Below are 20694 nucleotides of genomic sequence, written 5' to 3'. Positions count from 1 at the left end.
GAACTGCACTCTCCAGATCCGAGACGCGCTAAAGTGACGGACAGGGATCAGCGCCCGAGCTCCAGGCTGCCTGCCACTAGCGCCCCCCCAGTGACCTCACGCGTCGACCCGCGCAAACATTTCGCGACATTTCCAGCAGTTGAACCAAGACTGGACACATTGACCGTCGCAGCCTAAGACGTTCGCATACATAAGAGAACACTCCCGCGCGTGTTCGCAAATTATTGCAGCTCAACCTCTACCAACCACACAGCACACTGACATACCGCGACTATGGGTGTCTATCGCGTCGGTAAGTACTGAATGAACCCAAGTCCTATGCAGCCAACCATCTACCGATCTCATGAAAGATATACTATTTTACGCCAATCAGGACGACACTAACCATATATCAGAGGTCTCCCCTAACAACCGCGCCGGCTGTCAAGTCAAGGAATGCAAAGAAGCTGGCTCAAAGATCACAAAGGGCCAGTTCCGCTTTGCGGTTCAGGTCACCATCCATGAGCATGTCAGCTGGCAATACCGCCATTGGTAGGTCTGCCATTCTCTGTCTTCCAGCAAATTTACTGATGTGTCCAGGGGATGCGTTACCCCCAAGCAGATCGAGAACCTGATCGAGGTGTCCGGAGGCGACACTGACATGGTGGACGGCTACGACGAGTTGCCTGCAGAGTTCCAGGAGTCGGTCAAGTTCGCGCTAGAGAACGGCCATATCCCAGATGCAGACTGCACGCATGTAAGTATCTTCACACCATCTCAACGAACTACTCAGACTCAGCTTTACTGACATCATCAGCCCGAGGATGTTGAATACAACCGACCAGGTGCTAAGAAGCCTCGAGCGAAGAAAGCCAAGAAGGCTGACGACGAGGATGGCGATGACGCGGACGAGAAACCTAAGAAGAAGCCCGCAGCCAAGGGCAAGAAGAACGCCGTCAAAGACGAAGATGAGGAGGACGCGCCTGCGCCAGCCCCGAAGAAGCGCGGTCCCAAAGCCAAGAAGGTCAAGGATGAAGAGGAGGAGGATGCGCCAGCTCCCGCCCCGAAGAAGCGTGGTCGGCCAGCCAAGAAAGAGGTCGCTGAGGAAGAAGACGGCGACGAGGAAGAGCCCGCTCCTCCGGCCAAGAAGGCTCGTGCCAGTGGCAGGACCAAGAACGCCCCCAAGTACAACGACAGCGAGGACGAGGCCCCTGCCCCCAAGAAAGCTCGCGGCAAGAAGGCTGCGCCCAAGCAAGAGCCAGTAGACGATGACGAGGATATGGCTGAGGATGCCCCAGCACCCAAGAAAGCCCGAGGCAAGAAGGCCGCAGCCGCCAAGGTCGAGCCTGAGGCTGATAGTGACGTCGAGGAGGAAGCTCCCGCGCCTAAGAAAGTCCCCCAGAAGAGGTACGTTTCATCGAACGAGACACCAGTATGTTCATGACTAATTGTGTATAGGGGCCGCAAGAAGGCTGTCGCAGCCGACGAGTAAATTCCCCTCGCACGAAGAGCAGCACGCGTTACCGAACAATCTTGTCAGTCCGTATCGAGGCGTTAGCGGGGTGTCACGGGGGAGTGTATTGTTGAAACAGTAGAGATACCCAGGAGAGCGTCGTGTTTATGAGGAAGGAAAAGTTTCAGCAGGCCGTTTCTTTGGGTCGGTATCACAACGGTTGTTCTTTGTCTCCTCATGTTGTCGGTGTCTGTTTCTTTGCTGTATTTCTATACTGAATTGAGGTCGGTACATGACCTGCTACTTATCCAGTTTTCATCTCGCTTGTGTGTCTGTGTATGTATCGTACAATGTGTTTTCCCTTCCACATGTGTTCCATTCCATTACCACATCATCCCGTTCCCTCGCCACTTCAACGTACCCGTCTTGAGTCGACTCAACTCCGGAGTCAACTTCCCTCACGCCCTCAGCTTCTCCATCTCCTCATCCTTCATCCTCGCCCAATCCACCATCACCCTCCCATCCTCACACTCGATCGTCGGAAACAAGTCTTTGAACCCGGCGCCGTTCCTAGCACGCTCCGTTATGTATGTATGCACTACATCCTGGCCGTTGCACGACTCGGAGTGGATCGGACAACGGGCGGTGAAGACTGCAATCGCAGTATCAGCACCAGCATCAGCATCGATACCGGTGTCGTTGCCTTCCGTCTGCTCGTTAGGCGGGAGAAACGCGGAGACGGGTCGAGGGGTTGAAGACGGGTTCGCGGCGTTGTAAGCTTCGTTCAGGGCTTTCGAAGCGGCGCGTGGTCGACCGGTGTTTAGCGGTTTCTTCTCGGCCTGGACGATGTAGCTGGGGGATGGAACAGGGTCCATGAACGCGGGGAAAGAAGATGTATCTGGTGCACGGGCCGGTGGGAAGGTGAATGCCGGTGTGGTGTCGCACTGCTGACCTGAGCCTCCACGTAGACTGGCGGGTGCCTGTCCGATGGGAGTCTGCGCCCTCGATGACTGAATACTGCTCGCCGGATGTCCACCACCCTCCTGTCGCCCTGGAGCATTCAACTCATATCCCGTATCACCCGTCTCATAATCCCTCTGCGCCAATCCCCTCAAATACACCGCACTCTCTTTCGACCGATAGTCTGGTGCACGGAACGGACTACTCTCCCTAGTCTGAGTCCTCGACTCGCGAATCACATCCGGATGACCCAGGCCATGGAGATACAGACCACTCCCACCACCTTCATCAGGCGAAGTATCTCGTGGACTGCAACTCCGAAACCTAGACGGCGTGTGCGAGCGTGACGAGAGTCGAGATGGCGAAGGAGTAGGCCGACGAGACACAGTTTCCACGAAAGCGGAGATATCGGAGGGATCCATCCAGCCCTGTGAGACGGAGAGGTTGGCTACCATATCTTCTTCTTGCCATTGTGGAGGGTGGTGAGGCGCAGTTCCACTTCCAGCTTCGGCAACATCTGCGAGGGGGCTTAATGATCGCCGGATCCCTTCCGCGGCTAGGAGCTGATTCAAACGTGAGGTGCTCGCTATGGGTCGGAGTGAGATATGGTTTTGGCCGTTGCGGATGCTGAGACCGTGCTGGTGGGTTGGCGATACGGGGCGTGAGACGAAAGGTGTGTTGTCTACCGAGGCGTTGCGGGACCCAGGGGCGGAGTAGGCGAGGTAGTGGCCGCGGTCATGCGGTGTGTAGCTTGTGGCTGGGAAGAAGCTTCGTGAAGAGTCGCTGGTGGTGGGAGGAGCTTCGACCGTGCCGATGCGTGGGACGTTGGTGGAGGAGGATGAGGTACGGTGAGGCGATGCTGGTCGAGAGCGAGAACTCGATCGTGAGCCGAGGTTCGAAGATACTTGTGAGGGTACTAGCAGTGTCGTGAAGGGCGGGACACGTGAAGGAGCCTGACTGGGCAACGGGTCCTGCGCGCTTGCCTTGGGGGTTACAGCAGCAACAATGTCCTTTGCGCTGCCTTTTACAGTCTCAGTCTCGACCTTGCTTTCCTTCTTCTTCTCTCCAGCTTTCTCCTCTTCCAGCGCCTTCTTCGTCTCTTGCTTCTTGATCTCCTCCTGCTCCTTCTGCCATTCCCACTCGTGAACACAAGACCTCTGCAAAGCAGCAACAGTGCTTTCAAGAACTAGGTCCGGTTTCTTGGAATCGTAGAGCGGTGCTTGGTCTGTAACGACCCCTACGATGTTGATGCCCTTCTTGGTCGAGAAGGGCACTGGCTCGATCGGGTTGCCGACGGGATAGGCGTAGATGAAGTGGCCTCGGTAGTGGTACGCAACGCCTGTTTCGAGCGTGTGGTCGCCCTTGAGTCCAGAGATGAATACGCGCTGTTTGGTGGCTTTAATTCGGGCTGCGCGCTCTAAAACACGATCAGTATAGAGATCTTGTGCTGTAAGCGGGTTCGACCAAGCTTGGTGACTACTTCAGGAAGTAGCGATCGCTACATCATAATCGCTCGACAGAACTTAGGAACTTACCATTCGCGATAGTCTTTGCATTTCCTCTTCCCGCCATCGTTGCGCCTGCTCAAACGGGTAATCGTGTGCGTTGGCGGTGGGTTGTTACGTGATGTCACAACAGCGTCGCGACAATCGCAGATGCAGATTGAGAAAGCGACAGCACCAAGTCACGGAAGTAGCGCGGGTATGTCACAAGGTTATTCCTTTGTGACCATCAGGCAGTTTGGTGGTGATCACAAGTCACTTTCGATCCACGTATGACCCCACAGCAAACGGCAGCTGAGCTAAGACCATGCGGGAAGACCCTGCGTGTGAGGTGGTGAAAGTGAAAGCGAACATTTCGATTGGATTGGTCGGGTTTAGCAGGAGAAGGCATCTCGAGATATAAAGATAGTAAAGGAGGTTGCTTGCAAGGGCCAACACAGTGCTGGTCAGGTATCCAGAGTAGGCAGGCGCGAAAGATAAGGAAAGGTTCAGTGCACAATGAGCAGCATGCTAAAATATCATCTTGCAGGGCTCGTCAAAGTATGCTGATAATGGAATGTGTGCGTATGATATTCAACGTTAAGTACAGACATCAATTGCCAATGATAGCCATTGAACAGCGTTCGGAGAGGATAACGGGGTGGACTGCACAAGCACGGAAATGAGAACATGGTTCAAATAAATGGGATATCAAATTGATGAAGACACGCTATTAACTTCCTACTCTTTCTTCCTAAGGTATCGCACTCTATCGAGTAGCGGAGGTACCGTCAGAGCCATCAGCAGCGGCACCGAGACCCTCCTCGTCACCAGGCTCGGTGTAGGTGCCAGATTTCTTGGTAGCACCACGTGTGCGCTCATCAAGGATGTTGCTTTTGTCGATGGCGTCCTTCTCGTCACGCTCTGTAGAATGTTAGAACTGTATTGTAGGAACTGATACAACTGGAATACATACCGAGCTGAGCGTCAGAGTCACCACCGTTGGTGTACTCGGTCGCCTCAACAGGCGCCTCGTCATTTTGAACGGGAATCTCGGTCTGGCCGGTACGGGACTTGTAGTCGTTGTCCATGGCGTTGCCATTGGGGATCTCGCTGGAACTCATGATGGTGGTGTTGTTGTTGTGGTGTGGGGAGTGGATGTAGTGGTGTAAGTGTCGAAGACGAAAGTAGTTGATTGGGATATGATGATGTGTTAATGTAGAAGAAAGCAGATGAGATTACCTCCTTATGTAGACGACGTGAACAGAGATGCTACGTCATGGTATCGACCATGTCCCCTCAAGCCTCTGATGCAACATGGTGTTCGAAACAATAGGGAGGCAGGGCCGCGATCTAGATCCCATACCGCGATCACAGTTATGACCGCATAGTCCAAAATACCATACTGCCCTCCACAAAGCGCCATACCAGCATGGGGTTGATGTGCACTAGAAAGGGGATAGGCATATGGCGATCCGGGAAACGGGTCCCTTCCTAGAGGCGGGAGCTGATTGCGCTTGTCGGAGGTATGCGATGCAATGACTAGCAGACGTGAGAGTCGCCGCGTCATACTGTTGTGGTGCTGCACGCTGATGCAACGGATGCAATGCAGCCCTTCACGATTCCTTCTCTTTCTACATGACTGATAGTGCGCCAGTGTTTCTACGGTGCGATTGATGCTATGCGAAGCCACGCAGACGTCAATCTTGTCTGTCAGAACGTACCCTAGACTGCGTCATGCCTCCACAAAGCTACGGGGGCTGGATACCCGCCATGCAAGGGACAACACGATAGCCCATGGATCCAGAGCTAACATCGCACCTGCAGCCGAAAGAGGGTGACAGTCGACGTCAACACAAGCGTAGCGTCAGGGGAGTGTGGAGCCTCTTGTCTGAGCTACAGATTGGCGAGATCGATCGTGCATGAGATATCGGATTGTGTGCAATGTCGATGACGCTGGAGGCTGGAAGTTTGTTTTGAGATGGCTGGTCGACGTTAGGTAGGAGCACTGACGCGAAACGCGACATCGCGACGTCACGACATCACGTTGGCCCGGAAGCGACTTAGCCTGCGCTAGGGAAAAGGATACGAGCGATTGAGCAACCACATCATCGCATTTGAGATGCACATACATTCTCTTTTAGCGATAACTAGGGTGCTGATATTGCGTGCATGCGCAGTCATGCTCTAGGTAGGTCCTGGGTGAATGTACGCAGAACCTTAGCCAAGTGCAGGATAGTCCATGGTCACAAATAGGCCGTAGCATTTCCAAGGCGTTGCATTACAGTCCACAGAGATTATGATTTTCAAAGCGTAACCATAAGTTTGTCCCTATCCAAATAATACATAGCAGAATAACTACGCCAAAGATGCACAACGTTTCTCAGATAATACAGCAACGATCATTCTACGCACTGGCGCCGGCATCGACCGCAGTTCCGCTCTCGCTCGTGTCCTTCTTCGCCTCCTCGGTCTTCTTTGCGGCAGCCATTTGCCATGCTGGGATAGCGGCGCGTCCCGGCGAGGGCCTACCGTACGCAGGGAGAGGCTTCTCGGTGGCAGGGCTGGGAGCGGGCGCGGGCGTTGCGCTACCATTTGTTTGGGTCTCGGTAGCGCTCGTGCCGTTGGTCTGCTCACTGGGCGCAGGAGTAGAGGACGGCTGTGGTGTCGATGCCGAAGCAGCGGGTGTGCCGTTTGTGTTGGGTGTCTGCGACTGCGACTGCGCTTGTCCGTAGTAGCCCGAGGTGCTCTGTGGGCGTGGTGGTGCCGGAGAGCTCATCCTGTTGCCAATCAACGTCTTCAGGCTCTTCAGCTCAGTTGACAGCTCCTGCAGCCTCTTGTCGGTGGACTCCTTCTGTGAGTCCAATGCCTTCGGGATCAAGTCCCTCAAGCCGCGGACGTCATCCTCGATACGTCTGTTGTCGTCTCCCTGTCTCTTCGACGACTCCTTGAGGCTCGTCAGGACGCTCTCCACCTCACCAAGCGCGTCATCAAGTCTTGTTGTCCGTGCCTCTTCCGATGCCTTGAGAGCGGTTGTGTCGGTGTTGAGTTGCTCGAGGAGATCGAACGCGCGCTTGAAGGATTCGTCGACTGAAGCTTTGTCTTGCTCTAGCTGAGGCTGCGTAGGTGGTTGTATCAGGGGTAGGACGTATCGTTTCGCTGTGAAGTAGAGGCCGTATCCTACACCGCCCATGACCGTTGCCATGATGAAGTAGTCGCGCCAGTCGCGTTTCGGCGGTCTGTATCTGTCAGCATCGAAACCGGATGTAGGTAATCTCTATGCTTACTCCGGAGGCGGCGGGGGCGGTTGCCAGTATTGTTGGGGAGGATAGCTCCCATACGGGGCTGCTGGTGGTGGTCTGTACGCATTGCTGGCTACTGCGGATGTCTGGGGTGGAGGCGATGAGGCATAACTGGGGTCTTCGGCTGCACGCGCGAGCGAGACATCGACTTCTTCTTGTGTGAGGTTCTTGGATTGGAGAAAGGCGATGCGCTTCTCAAGGGGCGCGCTGGCAACGGACGGGTCCTGGAGGACTGGCGGCTGTTAGTATCGTCGCGTAGAGCGTGTCGTGCGTCAACCTACAAGACACCGCCGACTGTATTATATCCTCGCGGACCATGTTGACTGCACGATACGCAATGCCAGTAGCACGCGCAGGTTGAAGTTGGTGATGGAACTGGAGAGTCGCGAAATGACGATCCGAAAGCTGGAGGCGGGTATGCCTCGGCTCCTTTAGATCGGCGGTCGGTTCCGCCTCGTCTCACGTGGCACGCCGACCGCAACTCTTTGCCAACTTCGACTCTGCGATGCGAGACGTCCCAACTTCAGATTATGACTTTCCGTCGCAACATTCTCTGGTCTATGGTCACGAATACACGAGATGCTGGTCGTCTACACTATCGGCAGTATGTCCACGGAAAGGACGTGCCACACCAAATCGTCAGCCTCCACTAACAAACACGGTACTGCGGTGACGCATCAGACGCTCTAGCGAGATTGTCAGAATCCATACACTAACATATGCCACTGGATCCTGTTCCGGTCGCTTCATCGTTTGTTACCTCTTCTCCTTAAGAATTTCCGATTACGTCGCCCGCCAGAGAGCATCTACAATACTTGGACTCAGCAAGAGGGTGGAACCAATATAGTATCGGTGAAAAGACATATCATGACCACAGATCGAGGGTAAATGGTGGTCTCATCCCATGTTCTGTCAATACTTCGACGTAATGTCCCATCGAGAACGTGGCAGACAGCATGAGAAACTCACGCAAGCTACTGAGAACCATGGTAGCGATACACTGAGCCAAGGCTGACATTCGACATGTGAGCATGCAAGCTACCCGAGCTTCAGGATATTACTACACACTTTGGACGTGTGTACTTCGATTTTCGGTATTTTCAATCGTCGCACTGTGTCAACGCGATTTCTTTGTAGTCTCGCCAGCTTTCAAGATCACCGTTTGGTAACGTCTATCAATCGCTCTGTGCTCACATGGTCCACATAGCGCAACACTTCCGTGCCCGGCCAGTTAAAATACTGCGCGCGCCCTCATGTGAAAATTCGCTCATTGGTTGTTCAGGGGCCCTATGAGCGCGCGGTATTTGGTCAGTTCGAAAGTGAAGGCGTGTACTGTGCAGAGCTCAGGCTTTCTCTGCGGTGCATTCGCGGCCTTCACTTCATTGTGAATGGGGTTAGAGACAAACGGATATTTTCGCCCCTCAACCAATCTCACATTGCTTGATTTCTCATTCTATCTCCTCCACTCTTTCGCACATCCTCAGGGATTGCAGCTATCATCTAACTTTGAGACATCATGGACCGAACGAACATTATCGACGACAACGAAGTCGCGCGCGCCATGAGTTTGGCTACGCCGAGGAAAGGCAAAGGAAAGGGTAAGAAAAAAGCTCCTGAATCCCACGCGAGCAGTCCTTCAAAGCAGAAGAGTACCACTGTACCAACTGCGAGGGCAAGGGCAAAAAGCACGACCCCAGCTACATCTTCCACTCCGACGAGGACTTCTGGGGCTAGGTTCTACGAGGCGAACGGCTTGAGGATTCCACTGTACAACAAAGATGGCTTGGGCAACAAAAGGAGGCCGTACGCTCGCTTATCCAAGGGCCTGCTCAAGTACAGCGTGGACGACTTACTTGACATGGTAGAGCAGTATGCAGGCGCGGAGAAGAGGCAAGAGCTGAAGGACGAGGGACTAGCAAAATCAAGGCTGGCGAACTGGATCGAAGAGAAGGAGACACTTGCTCTTGGACGCAACCCGAAGTCGACACTATCTAGTAGGTTTCTTTCCCATCTTATTTAATGCGTGCAGGTATACTGACAGTCTAAGTCGCAGACGAAGAAGAAGAAGCCGATGATGCTGATGACGCCGTCTCCTTCCCGGCCCCCACCACCCCGACGTTTTCCAGTGTGAGAACACCGATACAGGCCAATACTCCCTCTACACCTGTCAACAAAAAACATGACTCGCCAATTACGATCAAAGACAGTAGTACCTCCCGTCAATTTAGTCACCGGAAGAGAAGCGCACCTGATGAGCCACCGGACGGCCGGCCACACACGAAGCTTCAGAAGCGTGACGCACTAACAAACACGGCTGCTACAAATACCGGACATTCGGCTGAGGATGAGTTCACAGGCACCCTAGTCGACTACAATATACCAACGCTTTCGCAAACGGAAAGGCAAACATCTGTATATAACGCCAAAGGGTCCCGCCACGATGCTTTCATGCAGACTACTGGCATGAATCCTTTGGATCCCGACCGGTCTTCGATAATCATTCGCGGACGTAATGAGGATCGCGTGCTCACAGCGACATCTGGCCAAGGTTATCGCAAGGGCGAGACGTACTTCCATGAGACCACAAGTAAGTAATAGCTTTTCTTTGGATACTCATGATGCAATGCGGGTTGGTTCATTCGCTGCACACTTCCTTACAGTCATCTGAATACCTCCTGGGGCGGTCTAAACATAGATCTCGGCTGTTCACTCCGCTTGCTCCATACAGCACACATTGCTAACACGCTGCCTAGTACCACATCGCGCTACCAAGCACCACCAATCTCCTCCCGTCCCATATCTGAAGGAAGGAGATCACGGGCGTAAAGGTGACTTTCAAGCCGACAACGACCGGCGCACGGGCGTGGGCCATCAATTTGAACCGGATGATTATCTCAAGTGGTCAGAGTTCAAGAACTTCCGCAGCGCGATTTTCGAGCAGTTTCCACACTATCCGAAGCCGAACCAGGGGGTAACACTCGACCTTGAGACCAAGGATGCATGGGACTCATGGCAAATTTGGTACGATGAGTTCACGAAGAAGTACCCTGGCTATGCCGTCGCGCACTTGTGGCCTTGTGGTTGCGAGAAGGTGAGAGACGAGGATGAGAGTGAGGAGGAGTGATGGTGAAGGATATCTCCATTGGCATACGACAAGCATGTCCTACAATCGCTATGTGGGAGCCTGCGGCATGCCAAGGATGTATAGGTCGCGAGTGGTAACAATGTAGACTTTCATTGTACCTAAGTATGCTTACAAACTTCACCTCGATGACTCGAAACGCTAGTCACCCCACGCTCATATCTTGCAAATGCCTCACCATGCTAAACCCTATTAAAGGTAAGTGTGCGCAAGTGTTTGGTACAAGACTCCTAGTATCCCACTCACAGTGTCTAGGCTCGAGGTTCTTACATTACTCGCTTACCTCTCCCGCAGCGCCTCACCAATCGACAAAGGGAAAACTGAACAGGTCTGCAGACTACATCAAGTCAAAAGCGTGCAAAGTAGGTGACACAACGTCAACGTAGACTGCAGGGTGTTCAGCTTTTTCCTAGGTTCCAAACATGCCGCCAGTGCAATCACTCAAGCGCACTTCGGCAGAAGCGAGAAGAGACAGCGGCGCGGGCTTGATGACCCCTTCGAAAACACCATCATCACCAGACAAGTCTACAATGCGTCTGAAGCTCGAAATCCCTAAGCAAGACATCTCCAAAGAGGAAGAGCGCAAGCTCAAGTTCCGAAAAGCCGCTGCAAAACGCTGGGTACCAAATCTTCAAAGACCGCCGCCTCAGCTAAAAGAGATCAACGCTGCCTACAACAACAAGCTTATGAGACATTACACCGACGGAACTGCAGCACCATCAGACAACATCATCAGACCGCCAATGAACAGATCGGCCCGAGTGGACGCTTTACTGGCAACGCTCCCACTTCAACCGGAACAAAAGCTGCCAAAGACAATCAGTCAAATACAAGCCGAGCACTGCGAACAAGTCAGAATTGCCGCACTTTTGGAGCCAAACAGGAAGATCACCGAAAGCGCGTACGCGAAAGAACTAGCGAACAAGGCTTTCTCGTCAAATGGAAAACCTCGAGACCGCAAAAGTCTCAAGCGTAAGTGGATCGCTGAGTCCACTGGGCAGGATGGAGTGTGATGAGTCAGGGTGCGGTGATGGGCTCCGAGGCGAGCATATTACGACGTTGGGTTGGGGACTGCGGCATTTGTTTTGAGAAGTACGGCGTTTGGGCTCAGTGACTGCGACGATTGCGGCTAGGAAGTATTGCGATTGTTTTAAGGGTTTGGCTGATTGGCGGTGTTGGGGTAGAGAAATGTAGACTAGTCAAGGCAACTATGGTACTTGATCACACATAAGGTCCACTTTGACATTTGTGACCAGTGATAAAAAGTGTATATGGCAAATAGGTGTAGTATTCATGTGACGCAACTATGGTACCAGATATTGTTGTACGTCAGTATCCACTTCGAGATTCTCGGCCAGTGATGTAGGATGTATATGGCAAGAAATGTAATATCTCAGCAATGCAACTATGGTACTGCTATGACTAGTTCCGCTTACCATGTGTGCACTTTGGTTTCCATGCGCGCTCACATATTTTATACCGAGCTAGCGGTATAGATAAATTATGTCCATGTCCACTTCCAAAGACCATACCATCACACCAAACCTCTGCATCAAGATTCCGCAAAGAAAGTTGAATCCCAACTAAACCATCCAACACCAACACAAAACCGTAAAATCAAGCATCATGAAGCATTTCCTCTCGCCTGACCGCATGGTCGCAAACTCGCCTCCTCAAATGGGCGAGGAAGCATCACCACCCACCACACCATCAGCCAAGAAGCCCAAACGTAAATGCCGCCTAATCATCCATCCCCCCAAAACACCATCGCCAAAGAAGCCCAAGCGTGGGTGCCGCCTCACCATTCACCCACCCACGCAAAACCATGCCAAAACCCAATACCTCCCAACACCCCAATCACTCCCACAGATGCCGCCAAACACCAGCGCAGCGCAGAAGAAGAAGCCCTTCTTCCAACATTTTAGAACGCGAGCACAACTACGCACCCCCATCAATAAAACCTACTATTTCCCCAGCGCGCAGAAAGCCAGAAATAAGATACGCCACCTTCACTTTCTGGATTCAGTGGCACTAGGTGTTACGCCGCTCATCCACAAGTGTGAAGACATGGGTGATTTGGGACTCAGTGGCGTGGAGATGGAGGATGAAGAGAGAGGGGAGCTGGGCGAGCTGGAGTTTGGGACTGGGTTGAAGGCGGAGATGGAGGAGGATGATGTGAAGAGGGGGAAGATGGCTTGGTTGAAGGAGAAGTTGTGGGGGAAGGGAACTTGGGCTGTTTGTAGTGGAAGGGAAGAGGAGGAGGAGATGGAGCGTGAGCTTATGTGTTTGGCGAGAGCGGCGGTGCCGCTGATGGGTGCGCACGATGAGGATAAGATGGAGATTGACGGCGGGCCTTCGATGAAGACAGAGATCCCGAATATGGGTGACTATATGGGTGACTTCTCGAAGGATGACATGATGAAATTAGCAGGGTTGGAGGTATGAGAGCTCATGAGATTCAATGGAGAGCACCTTCAGGCTACATCATGGGCGCGACGGGTTGCAGGGCATGACTTCGGAACACGGGTATACGGTGGTCCATGATAGTGTCTACATTTTCACATTCTTTCTTCTAGTAATCGTAAAATCCTTTACCACTCTTCTTTCCCAGCCATCCTGCATCGACCATCTTCTTGAGCAGCACTGCGGGCCTGTACTTGGAATCACCCGTGTCGTGGTACAAGACCTGCATGATCGCCAGACAAGTATCGATGCCGATGAAATCCGCCAACTGTAGTGGGCCCATAGGTACATTCGTTCCATTCTTCATGATGCTATCAATGTCCTCCTTGGCGCCTACACCCGTCTCAAGGCAAATGACAGCCTCGTTGATGTACGGCATGAGGATGCGGTTTGCAAGGAAACCGGGGCTGTCGGCGGACTTGGACGGAATCTTTTCCATCTTCTCACAAAACGCGATTGCAGTTTCGACGGTAGTTTGCGAGGTCTGGAGGCCGGTGATGATCTCGACGCCCTTCTGGATGGGTACTGGGTTCATGAAGTGTGTACTGATGACGCGCGATGAAGCCGAGAGGTCTGTTGGGTCGGTGGTAGTACTCGCTGCGATCTTCGTGATCGAGATTGACGATGTGTTGGTAGCTAGGATAGCGTGTGACGGGCAGATTTGCGCGAGTTGCGAAAAGATCTTGTGCTTGAGGTCTGGGATCTCTGGTACGGCCTCGATAACGAAGTCGACGTCTGACAGATCGTCCATTGATGTGCTGGAAGTCAATCGTTCTCTTGCCGCTGCGGCGTCGTCTTTCGAGATTCTGCCCTTTCCAACATCCTTCTCGAGGAGCTTGTCCGCAAACTTCAGGCCTTTGTCGATTGATGCTTGGGAGTTGTCAATCAACCGGACCGGTACTGAGGCCCTCTGTGCTGCTACAAGAGCTATTCCAAGGCCCTGAACATGTTAGATTGACAGCTGTAGGGTTGGTGCATTGATGCATACCATCTGGCCTGCTCCAATAACACCCAGCTTCTTGACCTCAGCGGCAGCACCGACAGAGGGAGTTGAGCTGAAGGCACGGCATTGCTGCCACACAGCGCATCGAGCGACTTGTTTTGAGGCCACGGAGAACATCGTGTGTATTTAATCGAAGGATTGCACGAATTGTGAAAGATGCGCGATCAACATGTGATGCAGAACGACATTTCCCCAGGCCGATGAGAACCGCGGCGGGCTAGCCGAGGCATGACGTTGACTGGCGGCGGGAAGGCGCGAGGATCAGCCCTGTCTTGGCGGATTTGCGCGGTTTGTCCCGCTTGTGGCACTTTACGCGTCGACGCGTCTTTTGGGCCATCGCGACACCGGCGGGCAATCTGAGCATCAACCACGACAATGGCTCAGACAACGCTGGACGACTGGGCGCAGGACACCGTTAACCCGGAAGTTCGCGCTCACGTCTCTAGTCTAATATCTGCTGTATGTATCTCCTTCCACTGACACAATGGCTACTGACATACAACCAGCTTGGTGGTATTGGCGATGACGGCACGTATGCACTCGGACACGACGCCCTGCTATGCCTCAAGGACCTACGGAAATGGCTGAAGTTCGCCGACGGGCAGTACAATCGACGCGATGTAGCAAGATGCATGGCCGAAGCAAACCTCGTAAAGGGCGACTTGCTTGAGATATTGGCCAAGATATCACCAACTGTCATGGAGAGCGCCTGGAAGCACAAGATTGCGGTTGCGACATGTAAGAAAACATACTCCGAATCTTGAGACTGTACTGACGACCGCAGTGGAACTTCTCGTGCCTTTGACATGGCCTAATGAAATCGACCCCACCGAGGCGACCGTAAACCACCACCGACATGGGCCTTATATCGGGCTCGCCCAAATTGGCTACAAACGTGCTATTCTGCAATTCGACCGAGACAGAACCCTCCAGACTGCTGTCAAGATCGCGCTCCCTTCTATGGCCGTACCCCTCCGAGAACGCACACCACGAGACGAGGGTATTATTCGAATCGCACTATACTTCATACGCAACATCGCCATGCTCGCGCCCCCGAACAATGCACACATGGACACCGACGAAGCTGAAGTCTCTCGATCTGCAACGATTGATACTTTCCACGAGCAGGACATATTTCAGGTGATTCTGAGTATAGCGTCTAGTATCGGGGAGGACTTTGTCACCCAGGATGTTGTTATTCTCGAAATCTTGTTCTTCCTCCTCAAGGGCATCGATGCTGAGAAGTTGTTCATGGAAGACAAGAAGCTCAACATCAAGAACACGGACGAGCTTAAGGGCTTGATCCAGAAAGAAAAGGCCATGCTTGCAGGCTACGCCCGCAACGCACCAACCCGGCATAACCGATTCGGAACGATGATCTGGATGAAGCGGGACGACGAGAAGGTCACAACTATATCCGGGCAGGACGTGCTAGGGAAGGCTCAGGCTAGCATGCAGAAGATGGATGATACAAAGAAGTGGAATAAACCCCGCCGTCCTGGAAAGAAGCAAGCCGGCGATGAAGAAAGGGAGGAGTTCGATCTTCCGGTACCACTGACCTCTTCTGCGCGGAAACATATCAAAGCGTTCGTCGAGGAGTTCCTGGACTCGTCCTTCAACCCTCTATTCCTGCATCTGCGGAAAGCTATCGAGCGCGAAACGGAGCGCGTGGAAACACGACACTCAAGGCAGTTCTTCTACCTCGTATCGTGGTTCCTACGAGCAGAGTGCGCACGGCGGCGGACGATGAAGGAGAGGGCCGCAGACCCGAAGAGTCCTGAAGTTCTGTCTGCTGAGGATGAGAGCTACGGACTAGTAGCCGAAGTCATGAATCAGGAGACCTTCATTCTACTCAACCGCTTCATGCAGAAGAGTCAAGATGAGAAAGCATGGCGAGACCTTAACGCTGGGCTGAAATGCTTCACGCAAATCTTGCTCACCGTGCATGAGATGTCCGAGTCAGGTCTTGAGGAAGACCAAGAGATTGCCGAGAACATTCAAAACCGTATCTTCTACGAAGAATCAACACATGACAGGATAGTCATGATCCTGAGGTCATACAAAGATCAAGGCTTTGGCTACCTTGATGCGGTCACAGAGCTTTCCCATGTCTTTCTGCGGATGCTCGAGCGCTATGCAAAGCAGAACGTTGACATGCAAATCCGATCGAAACGGCGAGCCCGAAAGATCAAGAAGAAGAAAGCTGAAAAGCAGGGCGAAGACGGAGAGGAAGAGGGCAACGTTTCTGAAACTGAAGACCTCCAACAAGCCCAAAAGACGGTTTCTGAACGCAAGTTCGATTTCATGAAGTTCTCGGCAAAGTTTGCGAACCAAAGTAGCGTTAACACGTTCGTTGCCTTTGCCAAGTACTTCAGCGACCTCGATACTGAGCAGCTCAAGCGTGCGCATCGCTTCTTTCACCGTGTCGCTTTCAAGATGGAGCTTGGTGTCTTGCTGTGCAGAGTGGACATCCTGGCGCTTTTCAACAAGATGATGAAAGGTCCAGGTGGTCTTGATCCAGAGTCGCCAGCTTACAGAGAGTGGGATGATTTTGTCAAACACTTCTTCAGGCAGGTTGTAAAGAGGGTACAAGAGAGGCCAGAGCTGGTAGTCGAGATGCTGTTTGACAAGATCCCTGCAACCATCTTCTTCCTTGAGCACGGATATGATCGCGAGATACACACTCGAGCGCCACGAGCTCCGGCAGAGCTTGAGGTCAAACCTGGAATGGAGCTACCTGATCAGATTGGTGTCGCTGTTGGTGTTCTTGTCAATCAGTCAAAGTCGGATGCTCTCCGCTGGGTACGCGATGTGCTTACATCGGCAGCTGAAGAGCGCAAGGCGTGGGAAGAGGCAGCTGAAGCACAAAAGGCGTTGGTGGGTGACGTAGAGGAGCGTCCAGAAGGCGAGGCACCTGAGAATCCAGACACTGAAACCTCGAAGCCGCCATCGATCTGTAAGTATGCCTCTCACTGTGAGGAAGTCTGCTAACCGAGTCTAGTCATCAAGCACGATGCGGAAGAACGTCGCGTCGCTATGTTCAAAGACAACAAATTACGACTACTCATGAACCTGGTCGGCTTCGAGAGATCAGGAGAGCACCACGATCCGGACGCTTCATGGATCATACCTTCATCCCTTACTTCAACGCAATTGCAAGAAGCCATTGATCTCATTCGCAAGTATGAATTCGACCCCCCAACATATGAGGACGGCAAAGCGCCAGAAGACCTGCTTCGTAGCAAGGCTGCAGCAGCTCGACGCTCTAGTCGTCGGGCTGAGTTTGACGATGACTCTGACGGCATAGACCGCGACGAGGAAGAGGACCACGGAGAGTACGCCAAGGGTGGTCCCACTGAGAGAGATGCAGACGCCCCTCGCAAGACACTGAAGCGACGACGCCGAAGAAATAGTCCTGTGGAGCTTGACGACGAAGAGAAGGACCGCAGAGCCGAGGCACGTCGGAAGAAGGAAATCGAGAAGCAAGCCAAAGCATTGAGTACAATGTACGTGCATGACTCGGACGACGAGGACTGGGACGCCGAGAAGGATGCCGCCTTCTTCGCGCGAGAACAGGCGATCCGTGAAGAAAACATGAAAGTGTTCAAGAAGTCACTTGTACTTGGAACCGTGGAGCCAGTCGCATCCAAGAAGCGAAAAGCTGATGCACCGGCCAAGAAGAGCAAGAGGAGAAAGAGTCCACCGAAACGGAAAGCGCCATTCGCCGATAGTGACGACGATATGGAAGATGCAGAGAGCAGTCAGGCTCCTTCCGTGGTTGATGGTAATGAGGAGGGAGATGAGGATGAGGACGAGACAACAGATACGCCACTTTCATCGCAGAACGCTGGTGCAACAGCAGCACTTAGTGAGGCGGACACGCCCCGGAAGCCAGTGAGTGATGCTGCGACGAAGAGCAGCGATGCTGCAATGCCAGACGCAGATTCAGACGACGATGATGACGACGATGCGCCGGTAGCGCGTAGACCAGCGGCGGCGCGCAATATGAGGGCTGGCTTTGTCATTGACAGTGACTCGGAGTAATATGTGCGGGTAACGACATTTTCGGCGTGGTCTGGAGGGAAGGGTTGCATAGCATAGCATGGTGTCTTAGGTTCGTGCTTTCCAGTGTTTGAATCCCCATTATCTTGTTATGTCAATAGCGTGTTGTCTTGTTCATGTTACGGTTACAGGCCCAAAGATTGTTCTGCATTGGTCAAAAGAAGGTATACGCGGATGATGTCAAGTGCCGTGGCAGTTTACTGGCAAGGATCGGACGATTGTAGCTTTCAAGAGCGTTTGCAGTTGCTCTTTCCTGTCGTTTGGTCACGACTGCATCTTTCGTTCTATGACGTTGTTCTTAATCCGAGGTGGCTGCTTCGTGCCTTCCTTGTTTACCTCCTCAAGGACAACACCATCCACAACAACAACATTCCGCGGGTAAGTCCTTCTTCTCCACAAACGCTGCACACCACGCTACAGCCATGCTAACATATTCAGATCGACACAGATTCGAGCAGATTCGCGCGCGGTGGGAGACGGCTCAGCCAAGTGAAGACCGAGCAGCGGCGATGGTGGGCTGGAGAGAAAAGTCGACAACTCACCTCCCGGTGGGTGGCGAGCCTCAAGAAAACAGCAGCAGCAAATTCCGGAGAAAGCTGAGCTATGGCTTCGCTTTCATATCCAATCCCCTCTCGCAGCGAAGGACGACCCCAGGACGTCATCAAGTGAATGTACCGTCATTGGCTGTTACTGAACCATCTGCAACCGACATTACTACAACGAATTCTATATCCGAAGCTGCGCTTTCACCAATGCGTGTTTCTGCGCCATCCAACCACTCCAACGATGCGACCGAAGAGTGCGCAACAGTCCCGTTCAGCAGGACTTTACCCAAAAGCGCAGATACCGATACCACACCGCAGCCACTGCCCCGGTCGCGTACGCTGAGCTTCATCCCGCTCCCGGTTAGGGCTGAGCCTCAGTCGTTTGCCGCAGACGTAGAAGGCGCAGTCAAGTCCCATTCTCTTGCGGTAATGCCTCAATCAGAGCCAGATTCGGTACCTTCGAAGATTCCTACTCCCAGTCCGCCATCCCTGGAGCGCCGTCGCTCTAGTCCACGTCAACACGTTCAGCAACACGTCTCGTACCGCGCTTCTCAACAGATCAAACACATCGCGACTGCCCACGCGTTGGCAGCCGCCAACAATGGCTCTCCAGTGAAGCATTCCTATCAGTTGCGCTCACGTACGACACCAAATCTCGTCAAAACAGCCAACGGGCCACAGTCGGCGCGATATATGGCTCCGAGGCGGCCAGGACCTAAGATGTCTGTGGTATCACCAGTAGCTCAAAGGCCGCTTCTGCAAGAGAACATACCGACGGACAGACGTATATCACACAGGCGGTCGCAGATACAAGAGAGAACGCTGAAGAGGGAATCACTTGCAGTGCCCGGTACTCTGAACAGTAGAAGGTCATTTGGTCCGGGATTACAATATTCACAGAGCAGGGAGCTTAGCTTCGCGACTCCACCCACAGTAAGAAAGAGGATGAGCTCACAGCTTGCACAGCAGACACCAGTGACAGTAAAGCGGATACAGTCGGAGGAACAAAAAAATACACCAGCAGCATCACCCTCGATATCGAACTCTGCAGCCGCCCCGCCTCACAACACCGACCTTCCAACCCCCGCTCCAGATGCGAGCGATAATGTCAGGCCAGCTCTTCCCCGGCTGCCCACGGACAGGGAAAAGCAAAGGAAAACGCTAGGAACACCAAATGGCTTGGGCGGCGTCTGGCGGTCATCCCATGCTTTGGCGATGACTACACATGAGGTGAGCAGACTTCCACGTTCCCAAACCTTCCATAATTTTGGAAGCCACATGGAAGTCGCTCCACCAGTGCCTCGCATCCCAGAGCAGTACAGGACAGCGTCTCTGTCGGACTTGGTCCAGTCAGTATGCATGAAACCGAAGAGCACTGTCCCGTCTCAACATGTCAGGGTCAGATCAGACGCGAGCTCGTGCGAATCGATACCCGAGGAGACGGATGAAGAAAGACTGAGTGTCACGCCGACATATACACCTTTCCAGCCTGGACGAGGGCTTGTGTCATCAATGAAATTCACCGGATCTAGTTTCAATCTGGCGGCGTTCCCCACAGTACCAACCAGAGTCCCGATCAGAGCACCAAACAACGCTGGAAACCTCTGGGCCTATTCTTCCAGCCGCTCGTGGAGTAGACATGGGCAAGAGAGGTCCGACATTGCTGACAATGAGATCTTGCAGGTCAAAGACTATATGCCGCCGCTTTACTGGGCTGGAAGATTTCAGTCTCGATACGATCAATGGCGTACCGATGCAATGAAAGCTGAACTTGACCCTGCCCATCAAACCTCCGGCCTCTTGGGAGAATGCAAATTGAATCAAGACAAGCTGGCGGCGTGCTACATACTCGGACAACTGCGCGACCTGTGCACTTCCGATCAAGCAGCAGATAGCCTTTGGGTACGTTCTATCTGCGTCATGACTTTGAATCCTTTTTACTGACTACGCCCAGGAGTTCGAGTACAAATACAGGAGAGAGCACAAACTGCTCGGCAATCCGGCAGACCTTCCGCCGATGACATTCCGTAAGCACGACGACAACACGACTTCTGCAGGAGCTGGAGCCTTTGGGCGGGCCGTAAGGAAGCTGACCCCACGCAAGGCTAGCCTGATCAACCTAATGAAGGGCAAGGGCTGGAACAAATCCGACGACTCGACTGAGCGGAACCAGGAGACGTCCTCGGATGGTTCATAATTCTACCAGGATGATGGAGATTGTGGAAGGTGGACGGCCACGTTACGACCTGGACGAGAACACGGAAGTTGACGATGAGGTTACAATCATGTAAAACCTGCAAAGAG

General features: G+C 53.0%; 10 protein-coding genes across 10 annotated transcripts; 6 read left to right on the top strand and 4 right to left on the bottom strand.

The window, feature by feature from the left end:
• Positions 1–273: 273 nt before the first annotated feature.
• J4E86_002803 (uncharacterized protein) lies at positions 274–1471 on the top strand (the record flags this gene model as incomplete). Its single annotated transcript, XM_051443360.1, has 5 exons — positions 274–292; positions 396–531; positions 580–736; positions 797–1386; positions 1438–1471. 5 exons carry the CDS (start codon positions 274–276, stop codon positions 1469–1471), a joined length of 936 nt encoding a protein of 311 aa, XP_051304855.1.
• Positions 1472–1890: 419 nt separating this feature from the next.
• Positions 1891–3964, bottom strand: J4E86_002802 (uncharacterized protein; the record flags this gene model as incomplete). The annotated part of the gene is made up of 2 exons (XM_051443359.1): positions 1891–3809; positions 3928–3964. 2 exons carry the CDS (start codon positions 3962–3964, stop codon positions 1891–1893), a joined length of 1956 nt encoding a protein of 651 aa, XP_051304854.1.
• Positions 3965–4642: 678 nt separating this feature from the next.
• J4E86_002801 (uncharacterized protein) lies at positions 4643–4997 on the bottom strand (the record flags this gene model as incomplete). The annotated part of the gene is made up of 2 exons (XM_051443358.1): positions 4643–4797; positions 4850–4997. The coding sequence occupies 2 exons, from the start codon at positions 4995–4997 to the stop codon at positions 4643–4645; spliced, it is 303 nt and encodes a 100-aa protein (XP_051304853.1).
• A 1283-nt stretch (positions 4998–6280) lies between these two features.
• Positions 6281–7493, bottom strand: J4E86_002800 (uncharacterized protein; the record flags this gene model as incomplete). Its single annotated transcript, XM_051443357.1, has 3 exons — positions 6281–7112; positions 7161–7407; positions 7457–7493. 3 exons carry the CDS (start codon positions 7491–7493, stop codon positions 6281–6283), a joined length of 1116 nt encoding a protein of 371 aa, XP_051304852.1.
• A 1198-nt stretch (positions 7494–8691) lies between these two features.
• On the top strand, positions 8692–10299 carry J4E86_002799 (uncharacterized protein; the record flags this gene model as incomplete). The annotated part of the gene is made up of 3 exons (XM_051443356.1): positions 8692–9169; positions 9229–9762; positions 9929–10299. The coding sequence occupies 3 exons, from the start codon at positions 8692–8694 to the stop codon at positions 10297–10299; spliced, it is 1383 nt and encodes a 460-aa protein (XP_051304851.1).
• Positions 10300–10496: 197 nt separating this feature from the next.
• On the top strand, positions 10497–11330 carry J4E86_002798 (uncharacterized protein; the record flags this gene model as incomplete). The annotated part of the gene is made up of 3 exons (XM_051443355.1): positions 10497–10515; positions 10654–10679; positions 10731–11330. 3 exons carry the CDS (start codon positions 10497–10499, stop codon positions 11328–11330), a joined length of 645 nt encoding a protein of 214 aa, XP_051304850.1.
• Positions 11331–11943: 613 nt separating this feature from the next.
• J4E86_002797 (uncharacterized protein) lies at positions 11944–12762 on the top strand (the record flags this gene model as incomplete). Its single annotated transcript, XM_051443354.1, has 2 exons — positions 11944–12103; positions 12209–12762. 2 exons carry the CDS (start codon positions 11944–11946, stop codon positions 12760–12762), a joined length of 714 nt encoding a protein of 237 aa, XP_051304849.1.
• Positions 12763–12889: 127 nt separating this feature from the next.
• On the bottom strand, positions 12890–13900 carry J4E86_002796 (uncharacterized protein; the record flags this gene model as incomplete). The annotated part of the gene is made up of 2 exons (XM_051443353.1): positions 12890–13720; positions 13769–13900. The coding sequence occupies 2 exons, from the start codon at positions 13898–13900 to the stop codon at positions 12890–12892; spliced, it is 963 nt and encodes a 320-aa protein (XP_051304848.1).
• Positions 13901–14158: 258 nt separating this feature from the next.
• On the top strand, positions 14159–17827 carry TOF1 (Topoisomerase 1-associated factor 1; the record flags this gene model as incomplete). Its single annotated transcript, XM_051443352.1, has 4 exons — positions 14159–14242; positions 14290–14521; positions 14568–16739; positions 16785–17827. 4 exons carry the CDS (start codon positions 14159–14161, stop codon positions 17825–17827), a joined length of 3531 nt encoding a protein of 1176 aa, XP_051304847.1.
• Positions 17828–20148: 2321 nt separating this feature from the next.
• On the top strand, positions 20149–20587 carry J4E86_002794 (uncharacterized protein; the record flags this gene model as incomplete). Its single annotated transcript, XM_051443351.1, has 2 exons — positions 20149–20292; positions 20345–20587. 2 exons carry the CDS (start codon positions 20149–20151, stop codon positions 20585–20587), a joined length of 387 nt encoding a protein of 128 aa, XP_051304846.1.
• Between the last annotated feature and the right edge of the window lie 107 nt (positions 20588–20694).

Source organism: Alternaria arbusti, assembly GCF_024043155.1.
Source record: "Alternaria arbusti strain BMP 1465 chromosome Unknown scaffold_3, whole genome shotgun sequence".
Taxonomy (NCBI): domain Eukaryota; kingdom Fungi; phylum Ascomycota; class Dothideomycetes; order Pleosporales; family Pleosporaceae; genus Alternaria; species Alternaria arbusti.
The sequence above is the reverse complement of the archived record's forward strand: the minus strand, read 5'-3'. Positions and strand labels throughout refer to the sequence as shown.